This window comes from Medicago truncatula, chromosome 6 (genome assembly GCF_003473485.1).
Source record: "Medicago truncatula cultivar Jemalong A17 chromosome 6, MtrunA17r5.0-ANR, whole genome shotgun sequence".
Lineage (NCBI taxonomy): Eukaryota > Viridiplantae > Streptophyta > Magnoliopsida > Fabales > Fabaceae > Medicago > Medicago truncatula.
Genome location: NC_053047.1, coordinates 4808609 through 4828071, shown reverse-complemented (window position 1 = coordinate 4828071; position 19463 = coordinate 4808609). Strand labels below are relative to the sequence as shown.

The 19463-nt window shown below is 34.9% G+C and overlaps 1 protein-coding gene across 1 annotated transcript; it reads left to right on the top strand.

Moving 5' to 3' along the window:
* The first annotated feature begins 1680 nt into the window (after positions 1-1680).
* LOC11413944 (sister chromatid cohesion protein SCC2) lies at positions 1681-18856 on the top strand. The gene is made up of 28 exons (XM_003618671.4): positions 1681-2126; positions 3647-3756; positions 4630-4766; positions 4837-4927; positions 5063-5322; positions 5621-5728; positions 5949-6060; positions 6204-6300; positions 6954-7140; positions 7242-7673; positions 7786-8303; positions 8382-8592; positions 8669-8719; positions 8839-8997; positions 9156-9323; positions 10210-10509; positions 10593-10745; positions 13855-14024; positions 14415-14523; positions 14968-15129; positions 15208-15312; positions 15595-15828; positions 16189-16322; positions 16401-16694; positions 16768-17197; positions 17372-17464; positions 17819-17944; positions 18353-18856. Exons 1-28 carry the CDS (start codon positions 1873-1875, stop codon positions 18575-18577), a joined length of 5430 nt encoding a protein of 1809 aa, XP_003618719.2. The 5' UTR covers positions 1681-1872; the 3' UTR covers positions 18578-18856.
* The last annotated feature ends 607 nt before the right edge of the window (positions 18857-19463 follow it).

Sequence of the window (19463 nt, the reverse complement as noted above, 5' to 3'; positions counted from 1 at the left end):
ATGTATAGTACGTAAATTTATAAAATATGTTAAAAATGTTATTACTTATAAGGGTAATTTTGTAATTAAATATGATAGGATAAGTGTTATCATGTTCATGTCATATCATGTCTCTATCCTATCATGCGCATCAAACGGATCCTAAATGTAATGGTAGGAAAAAAAAGTGGAACGAGATAGTGGGAAATAATTTGTGTGGATTAAGTTTGATTGGAAGTTTCGATAATTGTATACGGTAGGCAAAAAACATAAATATGGGCATTTTAGTCCAAAACCAACAACTACTATACTTTAAATGATTTCTTAATACTCGTGTAAACAACAAATACATCAAGATTAAAAACGAATGGAGTAATAGTTAACTATTAGTTGGGAGACTTTTTAAATCGGTTAAGCCAATTTAAAAAGTAGTTGAACCGATCTAAAAAATGTCGAATGACACTTGACTATCGTTTTATGACGAATGACACTTAACCGTCGCTCATCCTAACGATGGTTGAATTTTTTTAGCAATCATAATTTTTTAACAACCTTCAAAATTTACTTTAACTAATTTAGTAAAAATTCTTTACAGAGTTCGAGGATATTAGAATGAAATATAATTAATATTGAAGGATAAGAATAAAATAATTTTGTCACTAATTTTTTTTATCTCCCTTTAAATAAAAACTAATTTTGATTTCAAATTTGATATTAAGTTGTTGAACAAAATGTTGTCAACATTTTTAAATACGTGTCGACCCCTCGCCACTATCAAACTAGACTGTAATTGACAAACTCAAAGAGACACTACAAATGATTATGAAGATGATAACATGTGTCAATTTAGTATAGAGAAATAATGAATCCTGGCTAGCTCATTATTACTAATATACCATACGATACGAAGACGACAAGTCCAATTTAGTGGAGTCGTCTCCCATACTATTTAGCAATGCTTCTTTATGGAGAATGCTCTATGTTACGAACAACGTGTATACGAAAGGTAAGATTTGCACTACTTTAGACTTATAATTATTAATATACCCATCACTTGTTTACAATATTACTAAATCCCCTTTTGTTTTATATTGTCGTCCAATTTTGTGCAACTGTCTCTCGTACTATTCGGCAATGCTCTATCTTTATTAGAAAGTCAGCTAATATAGTCGCTCACAGTTAACTTATTAACTTTATTAGAATGTTGGTTAATATAGTCGCTCACAATTAGCTCGTATGTCTATAAAAACCTAACTCCATACAACGTTTGTCATAATCATTAGATCTTGTTAGTTATTATTAATGAAATGCAATTATTTTATTTCGTCATAACATACATTTAGTTTACGGCGACTATTACCATTTCTACGATAGATTTTCACGTTTTCGTAAAAGGTAGGTATACTAATTTTTCATTTTATAGTAAAAAAACACACGCTTTCACGGAAATTTAATGAAGATAACGAGTTTCAAACACACATCTCCAATAGGACACTCACGTCCATGTGTTAGTAAGTGTAGCGTAGCTTTAGTCAACCATACATTGATTACTTTCCAAATACACCCTCCATGGAGGATGGATCTACAGTGTTGACTATAAGCTTACACAACAAGCTTCTCACAAACCGCAAGGGTGTTTCCGTCATCTCATAGTCAAACACCGTTCTAACACCGAATCTACTTAACCCATTTCTTTCTCCAATCCAAAATCACTTTCTCACATAATCACTTTTTTCCCCGCCATTCACTTCCATTTTTATCCCTCTAGGGTTCAACATTTCTTCAACAACTTTCAAAATCAAAACCCTCTTTAATCTCAAAATTCGTATCCACTTTCTCTATTTTCACTCTTTCAAATTTCAACAACTCACATGCTCTTCACGTGACTAATCGATGATTCCTCCAATAACTTCCGACGCCGTTACGGCGGCGGAGGCACTCACCGACCACCGCGGAATCAGCATGGCGAACACAGTTCATTCCGAAGTCGCTTCGTGCTTGCCGTTACCTTCGCTTCCGGTTTTCTGCGGTGCTTCCGATCATAACCTACGTCTCTTCGATTCACCGTTGCCGTTGAACCGCGTTGAGATTCTCTCGCAATCTAGCAAAATCGCCGAAATGCTCCGTAACACTGATGTTTCGTACTTGTAAGCATTTCGTTCGTTTTTTTGTTGCAAATTTTTCATTCGCATTGTGATTACTGATTTTGCTAGTTTAGTCAATAGAAGGTTGAATTCGTAGGAAATTAACAAATTAGGTTTGAATTATTGTTAATGTTTTTGTATAATTGAAATCCGCGGTTGTAAACTGAAATTAAGTTAGAAGAATTCAAATTTTCGTGTGATTTTCTGTAGAAATGACTTTTGGAGCTTGTATGAATTTTGCGATATACGTAGTTGATTGCATAGTGCTTGGAGCTTGTATGAATTTGAATTTTTGTTAGAAGAATTCAAATTTTCATTTGAATTTTGAGGCTTGTATGAGTTTCACGATTTTTGTGAATTATTGTTAATGTTTTTGTATAATTGAAAAATTCACGATTGTAAACGGAAATTAAGTTAGAAGAATTCAAATATCGACTAGATTTACGGTAGATTTGACTTTTGGAGCTTGTATGAATTCCGTGATATATGTAGTTGACTGGTGAATTAGTTATAGTTTTCAGATTTTAATTAGTTAATTAATTATTTACAATTTAGGTTATAAATAATTAGAAATTTGCGAAATTAGAAGAATTCGAGTTTTCATGTGATTTACTTTAGATTTGACTTTTGAAGCTTGTATGAATTTAGCGATTTATGTAGTTGACTGACTGCGTAGTGATTGATTTGCTTATTTAGTTATAGTTTTCAGTTTTAAATTAGGTAATTAATTATTGATAATTTAGGTCATTTGTTCATGGTGATGTTTTTAGGTTTAGTTTATAGGAAGATTAGTGTTGGAGTTGCATATGTTGAATGCTGGTATAATATTCATAGGTGATTAGTAGTTACATGTTTAGTTATAGTTTTCAGTTTTTAGTTAATTAGTGAAAAGGGAAATCATATCTTAAATTTAGTTGTAGGTTTAGTTTACAGGCAGATTAGTGTTTCTGTTATAAGTAACTGATACTTTTATTATTGGCAAAGAGGGTTTGTTACTATAGTTTGTGATTGTGAGATTATTGACCTTTTTTCACTTTTACCTTCTAATTTTTATTCATCATCGGATTCGTTTTCATTGTAAAGAATAGGTAAATGTAGTGTTGTCAGTTACGGACCGCGGAAAATAGCTGTTTGTTCAAATTCTGCTACGCAACAGTGTTATACCGCCGTTATTTTACAATGTTTTGCACTAAATAGCATATCGCGGAACAATAGAGATTTGTTCAAATTCCACTATGCAATAGCGCTATAACCACTATTTAACATGTCTGAGGTCATGGTAAGTATGAGCAAAGTTTATGCCGACTGCATGAATTTTTATTTGCTGTGTTCTTTTTTTAATATGAAAAAAGTGACATTCATTCCAACCGTTTCTATGTATCCAATTTTTTTGTCGGTTTGTTGAAATGTGTCGTTTTATGAATACATGTTGTTGTTGTTATCATCATCAATCCTGCTTATGTCATCAGTATCATTACTTAGTGTTGAATTTAATACGATTTTATTTACGTTGTCATATATAGGAATTTAAGAGACGATGCCAAAACTGTTCCGTATAACTACGCCGAGCCTTTAGAACTCCACGATGAGGTTCTCAGGTGCAATCCTGAAGCATTTGAATGCAGTCATGAAGGTAAACAATGCACTCACTGGTTCCTGTCCTAATAATTTCAGATCTCACTGTTTCCTGTCCTATTCATTATGGAGTAATTGACCAGAATGAGATATATACCAGATGCAAAGTGTCATATAATCCAATAAATTTTTGGTTTCATGTTGACAAATTAGTGCCATTTCAAAATTTATAAAACTATAAAAGGTTTGTGATTTCAAAATTTATAGGTTTGGAGATTATGATTTAGAGAGAGGAACTGAAAAGAGTGATTTGTGAGCGTATTCTCAATCTAAGATTACAATGAGCATACCTCACATGTATAGGTGTCCAAGGTCTGAAAATAACTTTCAAAACATGTAACTGTCACCATCTGAGTCGGCTGCAGTTAGTTACAGCATATAGGGTTTCTAGAAACTCCTAGACTAATTAGCAACATCTAGACTAATGAAACAAATAAGACATATGTGCAATTGTGCATAATACAGTACATAATGTACCATAAGTTGCAACGCATACTAAATGTCGTTATATAGTCCAATAATAGGTATAGTGTGTGTTGAATAAGAGAGAAAAGAGAGACATATGATGAAATACCGTGTGTCTGAATAGCACAACGGAAGATTTATTATATTGAAGTAAGTAGCTTGGGGCCTAAGCTATGATATATTTACAGAATGAATATTCATCATAATATTATATCCTAAGTAACTTAGAGAGTAAGCTAAAATATATTTAGAGCATAAATATAATTATTTACTATATATTTATATATCAACAGTGTGTTTGCCCTTTCGTTAATTTTTTTTTCATTTTCCTTTGGTCTCGTTGCTTTCCATTAAACATTTTAATAGTGCTCTGCTTATTGTTTATTATATTGGTCAAGTTTCTCAGGTCCCGTCAAGGAGAAGATCTCTGGTAGTGCATTACCTGAAACAAAGCTCTCTGAAGCAAGTTTTTCTGTCCCAAGTCAGACTCAAAAAGACTATAGTGCAACTCCTAGCCGACAGCTTGATAATGTTTATACAAATGTATGATTGCATTTGGTGATAGCAGTTGATATATAATTTTTCTTTTCCTAATTTTTATATGATTTGACAGGACATTTCTACACTGTCTTCTAAGAAATCAAAACTTAAGAAGAAAGGTGGCAATGGAATATCTATTGAACCTGACCCTGCCGCTCTTCAAGGTAGGCATGACAAGTTCCTACAATCCTAATTTTCAACAATTTTGTTTGTTTGCCCTGTGTGTGCCTGGATGCACATACATCACAGACATATCCATGTTTAAATCTGTAATAAACTGGTATTTGTTGTCTGTTTAGATGCCAGCATCAGAAGGTTTTGTGAGTTTTTGGAGGACTTATGTAGGAAGTCTGAATTGAACAGTGATGATCGAGATGAAGCAGCAGAGTGGTTGCCATTGCCTCTTTCAGATCTTAGATTGCTTGTTAATGAAATAATGTCTACACGTGAGAAAAAACTTCTGCATTTGGTCCCTGTAGAATTACTTGTTAGACTGCTAAAGGTTTTAGATCATCAGATACATATATCTGAAGGCCTGTCAATTGAGGATTGTGACAATGTAAGTTCACTTTCAATTCTTTTGTACTAGTCTATGCTGAATTTTTTTGGCTTGTTTAGATTTAGTTGGATTTGACTCTGACCTCTATTTTTTCTGTTATAATTGTAATTTGATAAAATCTAAATAGCATTCGGTAGTAAACAGAAATGTTATATTTAAAATAGCTTTGGTACATCGATAAAATTTGGCAAGGTAATGAATAATGAGTTTCATAGATTAGTTCCTATCTACACAAATTAAAAATGGCTCAGGTTTTGTAGTTAATTGTTGTTGTAACTGTTATTGTTCCATGTTTCAGTCCAATTCAGAACTAGTTTCGTCTCTTTTAGTTGCGTTGGAATCCATTCATGCCGCACTGGCGGTGATGGCTCACACTGACATGCCAAAGCAACTTTATAAAGAAGAGGTGAGTTATTTATGCGCTTCAAGTAAATATTATTATCATTATGAACAAGTCAATTGTTATTTTAGAAATCGTCTTCGGAAAAGAAAATTTAATAAGAAAAGCTCTCTTTGCAGGAGAAAAGTATTGTTTGAAAGTAGTTTGCGTTGCCATGATGTGCTCAAATTGTTACTCTATTAATAATTGTAATCTGTAAGGCCTTAAAGTAATTTGTCTTTGTTAGGTCATTGAGAGAATTCTGGAGTTTTCCAGGCATCAGATTATGGATGTGATGTGTGCGTGTGATCCATCATACCGTGCGTTATACAGACCTAGTGAAAACACTGCCCATGAAGGTTAGCCTTTTCAGTTTTTGTGCCAAACAAATCATTTTAGTGCTGTTTTATAATTTATCTGAGGGTCACTATGGGAGAAAGAAAGTGGAAAGAATTTTATCCTATATGTGGCTTCAAACTGCTAATCTTTACGTGCTTTACAGTTGATGATGAGGAAAATGATGCTGAATTTGGTCCAGCAAGCAAAAAACGACGAACTACCAGCAAGACCGTGAAGTTGAAGAAATCGGCATCAAGCAGGTTCGGTTATTTTTACATCAAAAACTATTTGGTGGTTAGGATAAGATAGACAAGATATAATAAACTATCATAGATTGTCTTAATCCATTATTTGGCGAGTCATCAGGATAAAATAATTTAATCTATCACCTATTGTCTAGTTTATTTGGTGAGTCAGTAGGATAAAATAAGTTAAATCTATTTCCCATTGTCTATTTAAAGTTATATCCTGTGGCAAGGGTTGGGCTAGAAACTAGCCAAGTAGGATTAAAACTTTCCCCTCATTCACCCTTTGTCCTCTTATAAAAGTTTAATAAATATGTAAAAGTTAAAAATAATAATAATTTAAAATCTAATCAAATTTAAAACATAATATAAAAGTTAATCTAAATTAACAAAAAAAATAAATTAAATTGTAACATTTTATTCACATTCTATAACTATCATTTGAACCATCTCAATTATGAAGGTGAGATGATATGATATTATTTGGTTTGTTGTTCTGTGTACCTTAAACACAATGTTTGTATCCTATCTCACTCTTGTTCAACACTGTTACACTATTCATCTGTATCCGATAATGTACCAAACGGCCTCTAGACACCCCTGGCTTTTCTATGTGTCTATAGTTAGATTTGTTTACGATCTTTTCTTCTTCCTCCATGCTTTATTAGGTTCTCTAGTGCTGTGAATGTTATTCTTCAGAAGTTGTGTACTGTTCTTGGACTACTCAAGGATTTGTTGTTAATAGAGAGGTTGTCAGATAGTTGTATTTTACAACTGGTAAAAACAAGCATTACAACATTCTTGGTTGATAACATCCAGCTCTTGCAATTGAAGGCAATTGGTTTACTCAGTGCGGTACTAATACCTCCTTCTCTCATAAAACTTTCTGAGTATTGGCTTTCATGTTCATTTAGATAGCTGACATGTAATTGTTGTTTTTACTTACGCTGGTACAGATATTCTATTTATACACACAACATCGCACTTATGTGTTAGATGAAATGCTTCATCTTCTTTGGAAATTACCGCATTCAAAGCGAGCTTTAAGGAATTATCACATACGCGAGGAAGAGCAAAGACAGATCCAAATGATTACTGCTTTGCTAATCCAATTAATTCACTGTAGTGCTAACCTTCCTGATAATTTAAGACAAGCATCAAGTGGTAACTCTGTTTTAGAAGTCTCATTCGATGCAAGTTATCCAACTAAATGCCGTGACGCAGTAACAGAGGCCTGCTGTCTATTTTGGAGAAGTGTACTTGAGCGACTTGCAAGTGTAAAGACTCAGGATGCTTCTGAATTGAAATCCATAATGGAGAACCTTGTTATGGATTTACTGAACACTCTAAACTTACCCGAATATCCTGCTTCAGCTTCTATTTTAGAGGTAACTTTTGTGTCTGTGCTTGAAGTGTCTGCGCAGGGTTCTGCATGTATTTATGTCAAATTATTGTTTTGGTAAAGGTATCAGGTTAGTTTACTGCTGAAAGTTCTTTCAGGTTCTATGTGCTATACTACTTCAGAATGCTGGGTCAAACTCCAAGGATTTCGCTTCACGTTCCATGGCAATTGACATTCTCGGCACTATTGCTGCAAGGTTGAAGCGTGATGCTGTGATCTGTAGCCAGGAAAAGTTCTGGGTACTTCAGGATTTACTTAGTGAGGATGCTGCTCCTCAGCATTATCCAAAAGATACATGCTGTGTCTGTTTGGGAGGAAGGGTTGAAAATTTGTTCAAATGTTCGGGCTGTGATAGGCTTTTTCATGCTGATTGCCTGGATGTTAAAGAAAATGAAGTTCCCAACCGGAACTGGTACTGTCTTATGTGCATCTGCTCAAAGCAACTGCTTGTATTACAATCATATTGCAATTCCCAGCGCAAGGATGATGCAAAAAAGAATCGTAAAGTGTCAAAGGATGATTCTACATTTTCTAACCATGAGATTGTTCAACAACTGCTTTTGAATTACTTTCAAGATGTCACCTCTGCTGATGACCTACATCATTTCATTTGCTGGTTAGTAGTTGTTATGGATTTTCTAATTGACATTCTAGTTGTAGTTACGCAAAGGTGATGCTTGTATGTGTTGTGCAGGTTTTATCTCTGCTCATGGTATAAAAATGATCCAAAATGTCAGCAGAAGCCCATTTACTATTTTGCTAGGATGAAATCGAGAACCATAGTACGGGATTCTGGTTCTGTTTCTTCTATGCTGACGCGAGATTCAATCAAGAAGATAACTCTAGCTTTAGGCCAAAACAGTTCATTTTGTCGGGGGTTTGATAAGATTTTTCACACGCTTTTGGTCAGTGGATATTTCACCCTACCCTTACTTTTTAAAATAATCCGTATTGTGTCGTAATCTTTCATATGTTGTACAGGTAAGTTTGAAGGAGAATTCTCCAGTTATTAGGGCTAAAGCTTTACGAGCAGTAAGTTTATTATCTTTTTAAGTTTTCTGTTTTCAAGTGAAAATGGGATACTTCATATAGTTTCTTTGCCCTGGTTTTATCTTTTTGTCTTTCATTTAATATATTAATATGATGAACAGGTTAGTATCATTGTAGAGGCTGATCCAGAGGTATTGGGTGATAAATTTGTACAATCATCCGTCGAAGGTAGGTTCTGTGACACTGCAATATCTGTTAGAGAAGCAGCATTGGAACTCGTTGGTAGGCATATTGCTTCACATCCAGATGTGGGTTTTAAGGTATGTGTCAATGGCTCTTTCCTTAATTGTAAAAAATAAATCTGTTCATGCCTTGCAAACTTCATGGCTGTTACGGAGACCCTCACACTTAGGGTTGTTGGATTGTTTTTGAACAAATTGTTGGATTGTTTAAACAAACTTTCAAATTTGTACTGCAGTATTTTGAGAAGATTACCGAGAGAATCAAAGATACTGGAGTGAGTGTTCGAAAACGAGCTATAAAAATTATCCGAGATATGTGCTGCTCAGATGGCAACTTCTCAGGGTTTACAAGAGCCTGCACAGAGATAATTTCACGTGTTACTGATGATGAATCGAGTATCCAGGTACTTTGAAGTTCCTGCTTGAACCTCTAAATTATGTATCTTAGTATTTCAAAAACATTGTTGATAAGTGTCACTGATGATGAATCGAGTATCCAGGTACTTTGAAGTTCCTGCTTGAACCTCTAAATCATGTATCTAAATTTTCCAAAATCGTTGCATCTAGCTGTCAAGTATAATTTATGCCATTAAGTATTTGGGGATTTATATGCTTCCTCCCCATCGTGGTATTCTTTTAGTGTGTGTGTGTTTCAAAGTTATATGAAATTATTCCTCGAAGTTCGAGCTTGGGAATGCAACATTCCTCCTATATTTGGTACAAGTTTGTTGAAAAAAATACTTTGTATTACCTTTCCCCAGTAGTGTAGATTAGACATGCTTTTCCCAGGTTCTATTCTCATGTCAAGGAACAGAATCTTCTATTCCCATTGGAATATAATTTATGTGTAACTCTTGTAACCATAAATTCCCACTTTCATTTTATTCTACATCATCGTTGATATTTTTTCATATTTTTTGGACCAATTCTTTTAAAAAACATTTCCTAGGAAAAATAAACATTTTTCCAAACATCTCTTTTGGCAGTTACATTCCTAGCAATACTATTCTGGGACTATCATTCCCTGGAATATAGTCACAGCCTTGAAACAAATGCCCCTTTAGGTCACTGGTGGTGATGATGGTCTATAATTGTTGCACCTTTCATCTAAACTCTTTAAATAAGGGGTGAGTGGGTTCGTTGTGCCATGTTAATTATTAGTAACTGGATTTTAGCTTGTGCTTATATGATGATAAGCCCTTTATGCACAGATTCCTAATTTATCGCTCAATGTCCTAACCCTTTTTGGATATTGAGAATGTTTCTTCCTATTCTGCTTCTGATTTACAGGATCTTGTTTGCAAAACATTTTATGAGTTCTGGTTTGAGGAGCCTTCTACTCCACAAACTCAGGTCTTTAAAGATGGTAGTACTGTTCCACTTGAGGTAGCTAAGAAAACAGAGCAAATTGTGGAAATGTTGAAGAGATTGCCCAATAACCAGCTTCTTGTAACTGTAATAAAGCGCTGCTTGACACTTGATTTTTTACCGCAATCTGCAAAAGCAAGTGGGGTCAACCCAGTGTCTCTTGTAACAGTGCGTAAACGTTGTGAGTTGATGTGCAAATGCTTGCTGGAGAAGATATTGCAGGTACACTAGAAATATGCCCATTCATCTAATTTTTATGCTTGGCTACCTTGATATGAAAATACTGAGTTTACGTTCATGATCAGGTTGACGAAATGAACAGTAATGAATTGGAAAAGCATGCACTTCCGTATGTGCTAGTCTTGCATGCATTTTGTCTTGTGGACCCAACGCTCTGTGCACCAGCCTCTAACCCTTCCCAGTTTGTCCTTACTTTGCAGCCATATCTGAAGACTCAGGTTAAGACTAATCTTAAGACTTATATATTGGGCTCACTCCAGTGTTATTATGCATTGTGTATTGAACTGCTTGAATTAATGCTGTGCATACGGTGGATGTCAATTTCAAACTAGTAAGCATGAAGGTGGTGTCTTGTTTTTCTTTTGGTGCTTCTATCAAATTTTGTCGGAACTGAGATGTATTACTCCATATATCGTTTTGTTTCTATGTATACAGTATATATGCATATTATAATTGTTCTCAATATAATAAAATGCTAGTTTGTTCACTGTAAAAATTCAATGATGTTTTCAACTTCATTTCCTATATTATTTTTCACATATATGCATTATCCAATGTCTTCATTTTTTATAATTATAGTTAATTTTTTTTTTTTTTTTTTTTTGATGTTTGTAAAAAAAACTGGGTTTTATATACACCCATTTATTTATTTTTTGTCTCTGGTAATGTTGTCTTAAATTATGAAATTTAATGTTGAAGCTGACCCCACTTAGTGTGATAAGGCTTGGTTGTTGTTGTTGTATGGAATTTAATGTTGAACGAAATATTTTTGAAAATATAAGCAAACACCCTTAAGAAAAACCTTATGATCATAAAAAAACCCTTATGATCTCAAGTTTGTATCACTTTCATTTATTATATATATATTTACTATATAATGTGTCCAACAGACCAAGTGCGGATATGAAAGTGTGAGACTTGTGCACATAAAAGCTGATAAGCAAAATAAGAAAGTGTAGCTCTTTTTCGATACCTATGAAGCACGGACACTCCTCGGATTAGGCGTGTCCTGTGTCGGACATGTGTCGTGTCCGACACCGACACTTGTAATTATACTTAATTATGTGACTTTTTTCAAATTATTAGCTGTGTCGGTGTGTCACTATCCGTGTCGTGTTCGGCGTGTCCGTATCTGTGCTTCATAGGTTGGTAGGCTTGTGAAGCCATGACAGTTGTGCAACTTACATGAAAGCAAACAAAAAAAAAATGGAAAGTAAATTTCGATTGTACGCAATATTTGTTCATGGATTAGTAGTTTTGGGCCACCTCACTCGTGACCAATGGGTTGGGTTTGGGAGTTCCCCTCTCAATTTGACTGTGTGCGTGTTTGGCTGATTTCAGCCCATAAATCAAACATAAATTTTTCTCTCGCTAAAGTTTAGGTTGAAATCCATAGCATATGACATAAAGTGATAAAGTTCATAAATAGTAACAGTATAAATCATAAAGTATTCTTTATCTTAGAAGTTTAACTAGAGTTAGAACTACAAATACAGAGAGAATCTAGAATTGATTAAGCTTCTTGAGCTGAATATTGGATTATGATTTTGTTGAATTGTTACAATGAACACTGAGAGCTTTATATAAGCTTCTCAGAATGTAACTAATTTAAGACCGGGCTAAGCTACTGCTGTCCTATATTTACCATTATGCAACTGTAACTAACTTGAGTTAGTTACAGTTGCTTACGTCGTGATTAGACTATCATGTGTGTCATACGCCTTAACTACTATATACTCTTAATAGCCCCCCTCAAGCTCAACCTGGGTGAGAAACACATGAATCAAAAAGGTTGAGCTTGGACCTGAGGTCGTCAAAATGTGCCGGAGTTAAGGCATTGGTCATCAGGCCAGCATACTGAGCTTGACCTGGGACATGAACAACATTCAATTGCTTCTGAAGAACCTTTTCTCTGACTAAAAACAAGTTCAGTTCCATATGCTTGGTTCTGCAGTGCAAGACCGGGTTGTGAGCCAATGCAATGGCACTGAGATTGTCACACAGTACTGTAGAAGTGAGATAAGGAACCTTAAGTACAGAGAGAAGGGACTGCAGCCATTATAACTCAGAAGTGGCCAAAGCCATACTTCTGTATTCTGTTTTTGTGCTGCTCCTGGGGACCACATGTTGTTTCTTAGCCCTCTACGGCACTAAATTAGAGCTCAGATATACACATGCAACACCCCAATCTGCATCACAATAGGCTTTGAGAGCAAAGGTGGAGGTTTTGTTAGGCTGCAAGTGGAGGCCTAGAGTAAATTGTGCCTTTGAGGTACCATAGGATCCTTTTGATGCCTGCCAGTGAAGATCAGTTGGCTGTGCCATAAACTGACAGACTTTATTCACAGAAAAACTTATGTCTGGTCTAGGGATGGTAGCATATTGTAAAGCCCCAACAATGGACCTATAAATGAAGGATCAGAATAGGTGAGGGAATCCTGTTTATTTAGATTAGTACAAGCAACCATTGGGGAAGGAAGAGGTTTTGCATCTTGAAAACTGGTTTTAGCTAGTAAGTCTCTTAAGTACTTAGCCTGAGAGAGTCAAAGAACCATCAGGGAGTTAGTTACAGAGATTAGGCTAAGCTACTGCTGTCCTGTATTAACTATCATGCAAATGTAACTACAGTTACAGTTGCTTATATTGTGATTAGACTATTATGTGTGTCGTACACCTTACTAAAGGGTGTAAGGATGGCATTGCTGGTTCCATTATCGGCATAGGCAATTTGTGGCTGTGCTCTAAGTTGCAACCCACATTTACATGTTGGAATTTTGGCCATCTGACCGCCATTGACATCATAAACCTAGTATTGTCCAAAACATGCTAGTGTCAACGGCGTGCAACACTGACACCTCGAGAGGTATCCATGCTTCATAGCCTCCCACAATGCCTATGTGCTTAATATGGGTAAAAAGATAATATCACAGCAGAGTGTTGAATAATATAAAGGAACAAACAACCTATTCCCTCCCCCTCACTTTTTGTATTTGCAATGCTGAAAACTTCCAATAGGTATGTTCATATAATATGTAAACTAACATGTCTAAGTTTATAGCTGATGCATATTTGAGCATAATATATTTAGGACACAAAGCTTCTGCTTCAGTTTTGATCTGTTTTATACTTATTAATTAATTATGTATAATATATTTACGAAACAAAGCTTCTGCTTCAGTTTTGATCTGTTTTATATTTATTACTTAAATAATAAGTGTATTGTTTCTAGCCTTTGACATAAATTCCTCGGATACTATTGACTTACAAAAAAGTGTAACATGAAAAGGGAACATTCATCCATATCCTTTTTTTTGTTGTTATTTTCAGGTTGACAATAGCATGGTCACACAGCTACTTGAGAGTATAATATTTATAATTGATTCTGTGTTGCCGTTGCTGCGTAAGTTGCCTCCGAGTATTGTGGAGGAACTCGAACAGGATTTGAAGCAGATGATTCTCCGACATTCTTTCTTGGCAGTTGTCCATGCTTGTATCAAGTACTGTAATCTCTTACCGTTATTTTCATTAGTTAGAGATGTGTTGTATTACTTCTTTTGTTCTGCTGCTTCATCCCGGAAATAGCCTGTTAATAAATTCATGCAATTTGCAGTTTTCTAATTTTTTTGATGTAAGAATTTATAAATTTTGAATGTTATGTTGTATATGATAATTTTTAAATAATTTTCTTATGCTTTGCATAATTACAGAACAAAAAAAGCATACCATTGAATAACAATTTTTGGATTATATATTGAGATATTTCTATAACCCTACTTTTTGCAGACTGCAAATAGTAGATAATTTATTTTTCCTTCCATTTAATAGAAGAGAGTTTGCTTACCCTTTCATCTACTTATAGGTCTTATTTATGACTATTGCTTGAACAGGTGCCTCTGCAGTATGAGTGAGCTGGCTGGAAAGGGGGCTGCTGTAATTGAGCATCTTATTCAGGTCTTCTTCAAATGTTTGGACACCGAGGCAGTTGTAAACAAGCAGGTTTGGTGCTAGAATCATGTTAAAATCTGACTTTTAATGTAGTATATTTGTTGTTGGAGTTTATGTGGATCTACATAAAAAACCTAAGGCAAAAAGTTAAAAAGGTAGAAATAATCTAGAGTGCAGCATATCTGTCTAGTCTCTGGTAAAAGTCCCTCGTTACTACAACTGGTGGAGCACTAGGGAGAATCGTGAACTCAATCCAATCCCAAAGCAAACCTCACAGCTGAGAGATTCCTCTGAAACTGCAGTCGTTATAGTTTGAGAATTCATAAATCAAGAAACAGATTAAGAAGCTTCATGAATTCTCTATTCTCTCTACCGTTCATAATATAAACCACTCATGAATTTTCAACTATCAGCTTAAACTTTTAGAATAGCTGGTTCATCACAAATTTTATACGACATGTATATTTAAAATTGACTGTTTGCTGCCATTTACAGCTAGTCGGGCGATCTCTCTTCTGTCTTGGTTTGCTTATTCGTTATGGCAACTGTTTGTTAGCAAGCTCTGGTAACAAGCTTGTTGATGTCAAGAGGAGTCTCAACTTGTTTATGAAATATCTTGCTGGGGAGGATTATGCTCTCAAGGCTAGATCATTGCAGGTGAGTGTTTCTCATTGACTCAGTTCTTATCTTTGTTTAATCTTGAATGTTGTTGATGTTTTATTGTAACTCTTGTAGGCACTAGGTTATGTTCTAATTGCAAGGCCTGAATATATGTTAGAAAATGACATTGGCAAGATACTGGAGGGAACATTGTCTTCTATTGCTGATGATCGGCTTAAGGTAATATATACTGGTATTTCATCTAGACATATACCACTAGCATAATTGCACCTTTGTCCTTTTAACAACTATTTCTAAGATGCAACTTTAGCCAATTTAAATGTTGAATTAAATCAAATAGTTTTTTTTTAATTGTATGAAGCTTTGAACATTTGATCTACGTAACGAGAATTTTCAATGGTTGGATTGTTTAAATTCACATATTACAAATATTTATTTAAGGTATAAGTTTGCTAGTTCACATATACTTTTCTATGGATACTAAATCATTCTTATAATCAGATTCAAGCACTGCAAAACATGTTTGAATATCTTCTTGATGCTGAAAGCAAAATGGAAACAGAGGAAGTTGATGGAAAAGTACCCGGTCACTCGGTTAGAGCTGGGCAGAGTGTGCCTGTTGCAGCTGGAGCTGGGGATACAAACATATGCGGGGGTATAATTCAGTTGTACTGGAATAATATTCTAGGCAGATGTGTTGATTTCAATACACAAGTTCGACAATCAGCCTTGAAGGTCAGTACCTAGCTTTTGTTTTGGATTAGATTTAATACTTGGAAATCATATGCAAAGAAACAAGTAAAGTCCTTTTTTTTTCCCATTAAAATATTTTAAACAACTAAAGTCCTTTTTTTTCCATTAAAATATTTTGGATTGATGGGTGACATAAAGAGGATGAGTTATTAGGTTGATGTTTTGCAAGGGAGATTAAAGGAAAATCTTGCAGTTCTTAGTCACCTGTCCAAATGAATGTGGATTAAACGATCTATCTTTTTTTTTTTAGCGTTTTTTCATCGGAATTTGATCATTCCTGTAAAAGTAGTTATGTTTTATGTTTCTCATGAATATTAATAAGAGATAATGCTGATAATGCAGATTGTTGAAGTTGTGCTGCGTCAAGGTCTTGTTCATCCCATCACGTGTGTTCCATATCTTATAGCACTTGAAACAGATCCTCTGGAGTCAAATTCAAAGATGGCTCATCATCTCCTAATGAATATGCATGAAAAGTAATCTCCTATATATAATTTTGGATGGTATAATCCACATCAACAAAGTTGCATTAACTAAAAATAGGATCTTTTCAGGTACCCTGCATTTTTTGAAAGCTGCTTGGGTGATGGACTTCAAATGTCTTTCATGTTCATGCAATCTATTTTTGTTAGTCCTGATGAAAATGTTAACCATAAGTCTCAATCTAAGATCGCTGTTTCTGGAAAAGGGAAACCTGAGGCTGACTCGCTCGCTCAATCAAGAGTTGGGGTTTCTCGAATATACAAGCTCATCCGAGGGAATCGGATATCAAGGAACAAATTTATGTCCTCAATTGTGCGAAAATTTGATAATCCAAAATGGAACAAATTTGTAATAGCTTTCTTAACGTAAGTCTTATTTGTCGTTGTTCTTTGTTGATCATGTGAGTTTTTAAGTCACCTAATTGGTTTCTTTTCACAGGTACTGCACAGAGGTCCTTGCCTTGCTTCCATTCGTTGCACCTGACGAACCTCTTTATTTAATCTATACTATCAATCGAGTAGTTCAGGTTAGGGCTGGTCCACTGGAGGCGAATTTCAAAGCCTGGAGTTCAAGTTTATTACAAAGTGAGGGTCAGGGTACACCTCATGGGAATGGAATGTATCAACGGGCCACAGATGAAACTATTCATTCAACCCAAGGTCAGTCGATGGACTTAAATGGTCCATTTCAGCAAAATGTAGATGTTCAGCCCTACGTCGATGATATGACATCAGTGGATTTAAATGGAACAAATCACCAATTGCCAGATTATCCTTTATCACATAATGGTAGATTGAAAGTAAAGCCACAAGCTGCAGGTTTTGCAGATTCCTTTACCTTCTCAAAAGATGATCTGGAGAAAGTTCAGGTATGATGGAGCTAATTGAATGTATTGCTCTTAAGTAAACAAACATGTGAAATATTTTCCCTAAACAGTAGAATATGCACATTTCCATTAGTTGGTAATTAAGTTCCCTTAAAAAAAGTAATTTAGTAATTGGGTCATATGATCACGTTTGTTTTGTTCACTATGCTTCTGCAGGCTGACTGTTTATCTGCGATTGCGTTGCAACTTCTTTTAAAGTTAAAGAGACACCTAAAAATCATGTATAGTCTCGATGATGCTAGATGTCAGGTAAAATTATGCTGCATATTATAATTACTTACACTGTCGATCGACTCGATAATGAGTGGTACCTAAAGCTAACTTTGAGAAATAACTTTTTCCTGTCAAGAGCTTTAGGCTGGCCTTTTTTTTTTGTTAATACGAGACTTGTGTTTTTTTGCTTCTTTTTTTCATAAAAAATTTGATCAGTAATACTAAGCTAACCAAAATTTTGAGGCTTAAAGCCCTTGTTTTAGTAGCTTTTGTCTTGGTCCGGCCTTGATCAATTACAGACATTCGAACATTGTGTTCCTTTTGACTAGAGGGATGAAATAGCATGCTAACCGTAGTCTCTCTTTGGGATGTTTTCCCATTTTCATTCAGGCTTATTCTCCCAGTGAACCACCAAAACCTGGTGATGTGTTCTCAAGACAGAGTATTCCCTTTAATATTGGTGAATCTCAGTTCAGTTTGCCTACAAGTCCTCAAGAATTAATACAAAGATATCAGGTAATGTAGCTTATGTGATTTTTGTTTTCTTTCGTATATGCTACCTAACGTTTTGCACATTGAGCGTTTCTGTTGCCATTGCGAGTTAGTTGGAGTAATTTCGTCTACAGCATTTATGAAGAAAAGATATTCAAAAATAGTATGATATTAAGTATATTTCGTTAATAAGAACGATTATAAAATTATAATTTAAATGAAATCTTTTATAACTTGAAATCAGTTTGTCTTATTTTTTTTTTGCAAGTTCTCGTGTAACTTTTCTACAAACAAACCTATGAACTATAAATTTGAATTCATTTTGATTGAGAAAATTTATTAAGATTTTTTTCCCTAAATAAAGTACGGTGAGCATGTTTTAATTGCAAAGCTCCTAATTTCAATTGAACTTATGTCTCATTGTTGTACCAGGAGTTTAAGAATGCATTGAAGGAAGACACAGTGGATTATTCACTCTACACAGCAAATATAAAACGGAAGAGACCAACACAAACACCCAGAAAAGTTCGGAAATCAGGACCACCGATGGTAGGTGGTGATAACGATGAGGACGACGATGAGGATTGGGCTGGTGGATCGCGCAACATAAGTTTTAGTGGTGGCCGCAGGTCAAGCCTTAGAAACTCCAGACAATAGTGATTGATGTATGTAAATGGTAGATAGGCTAACCTGTACATCAAATAGGAATTATAAAAAAGGTTACAGAATAGGATGAGGGCCAATAGATTAGGGTTTAAGGAAACAGAGTGCAGGAAAGCATGGGCTTGGGATTTTCCTTGCCTAAGTTGATTGTATGATTTTCTCTGTTTCGGTCTGTAATTTGCTTCATATTATAGTGGCAGCATTCTTTTATTGATGGACAATTCATCTCAGCCATACAAATCATATTTGATTATTTTCTATTGTCCAGCAGCACATAAGTCCTTAATGGTAGTGGTAATAAATTCGAAAAAGAAATTCTCCAAGGTTGAAATGGATTTCACTTGGGTGCCATTGGCTTTTGTTACAATTGGTGTCTTCGGTGTATTTTTCATGAGAGAATGATTGATGAATGATTAAGATAGATTATTTAAATGAGAGAAAATGATTGGTTAAAAGAGATATAGGAACAAAGGCACCACAGGGCAATGAAACTTAAGTGAAACCTGGTTGAAGTATTTTATGCCTATTGGGTATTCATGAACTAGACTTGGGACGGTGCAGGATAAAAAGTGACGACGGTGTAGGATAGAAAGTGAAGTGCAATACCGTATTTAATATTCTGGAGGTATAGTTAATGAAAAACAATATCAACGTCGACAATACGCTCCATCCATTTTTTATTTTTTTCAAAAAGGTTAGTGGTAGTGATTGAAATCCTCAAATCATTTTTCGTTTTATTTTTTATTTTTTTACGTAAAATGACAATTCTTTGGCGATAAAAAGATTGCAGAAATACAAGTCATATCAAACAAAATTAAACATTAACTAACTTACTTTTCTGAGATATTGTGGCTACTACTGCCCCGTCTTTCCTTTGGGT

Excerpts from the sequence above, each read along its gene's own strand:
- LOC11413944 (XM_003618671.4), top strand. The coding sequence starts at position 1,873 with ATGATTCCTCCAATAACTTCCGACGCCGTTACGGCGGCGGAGGCACTC. Across the intron at positions 4,928-5,062 it reads TGACCCTGCCGCTCTTCAAG|ATGCCAGCATCAGAAGGTTT; the intron begins GTAGGCATGACA and ends TTGTCTGTTTAG. Across the intron at positions 5,323-5,620 it reads CAATTGAGGATTGTGACAAT|TCCAATTCAGAACTAGTTTC; the intron begins GTAAGTTCACTT and ends TCCATGTTTCAG.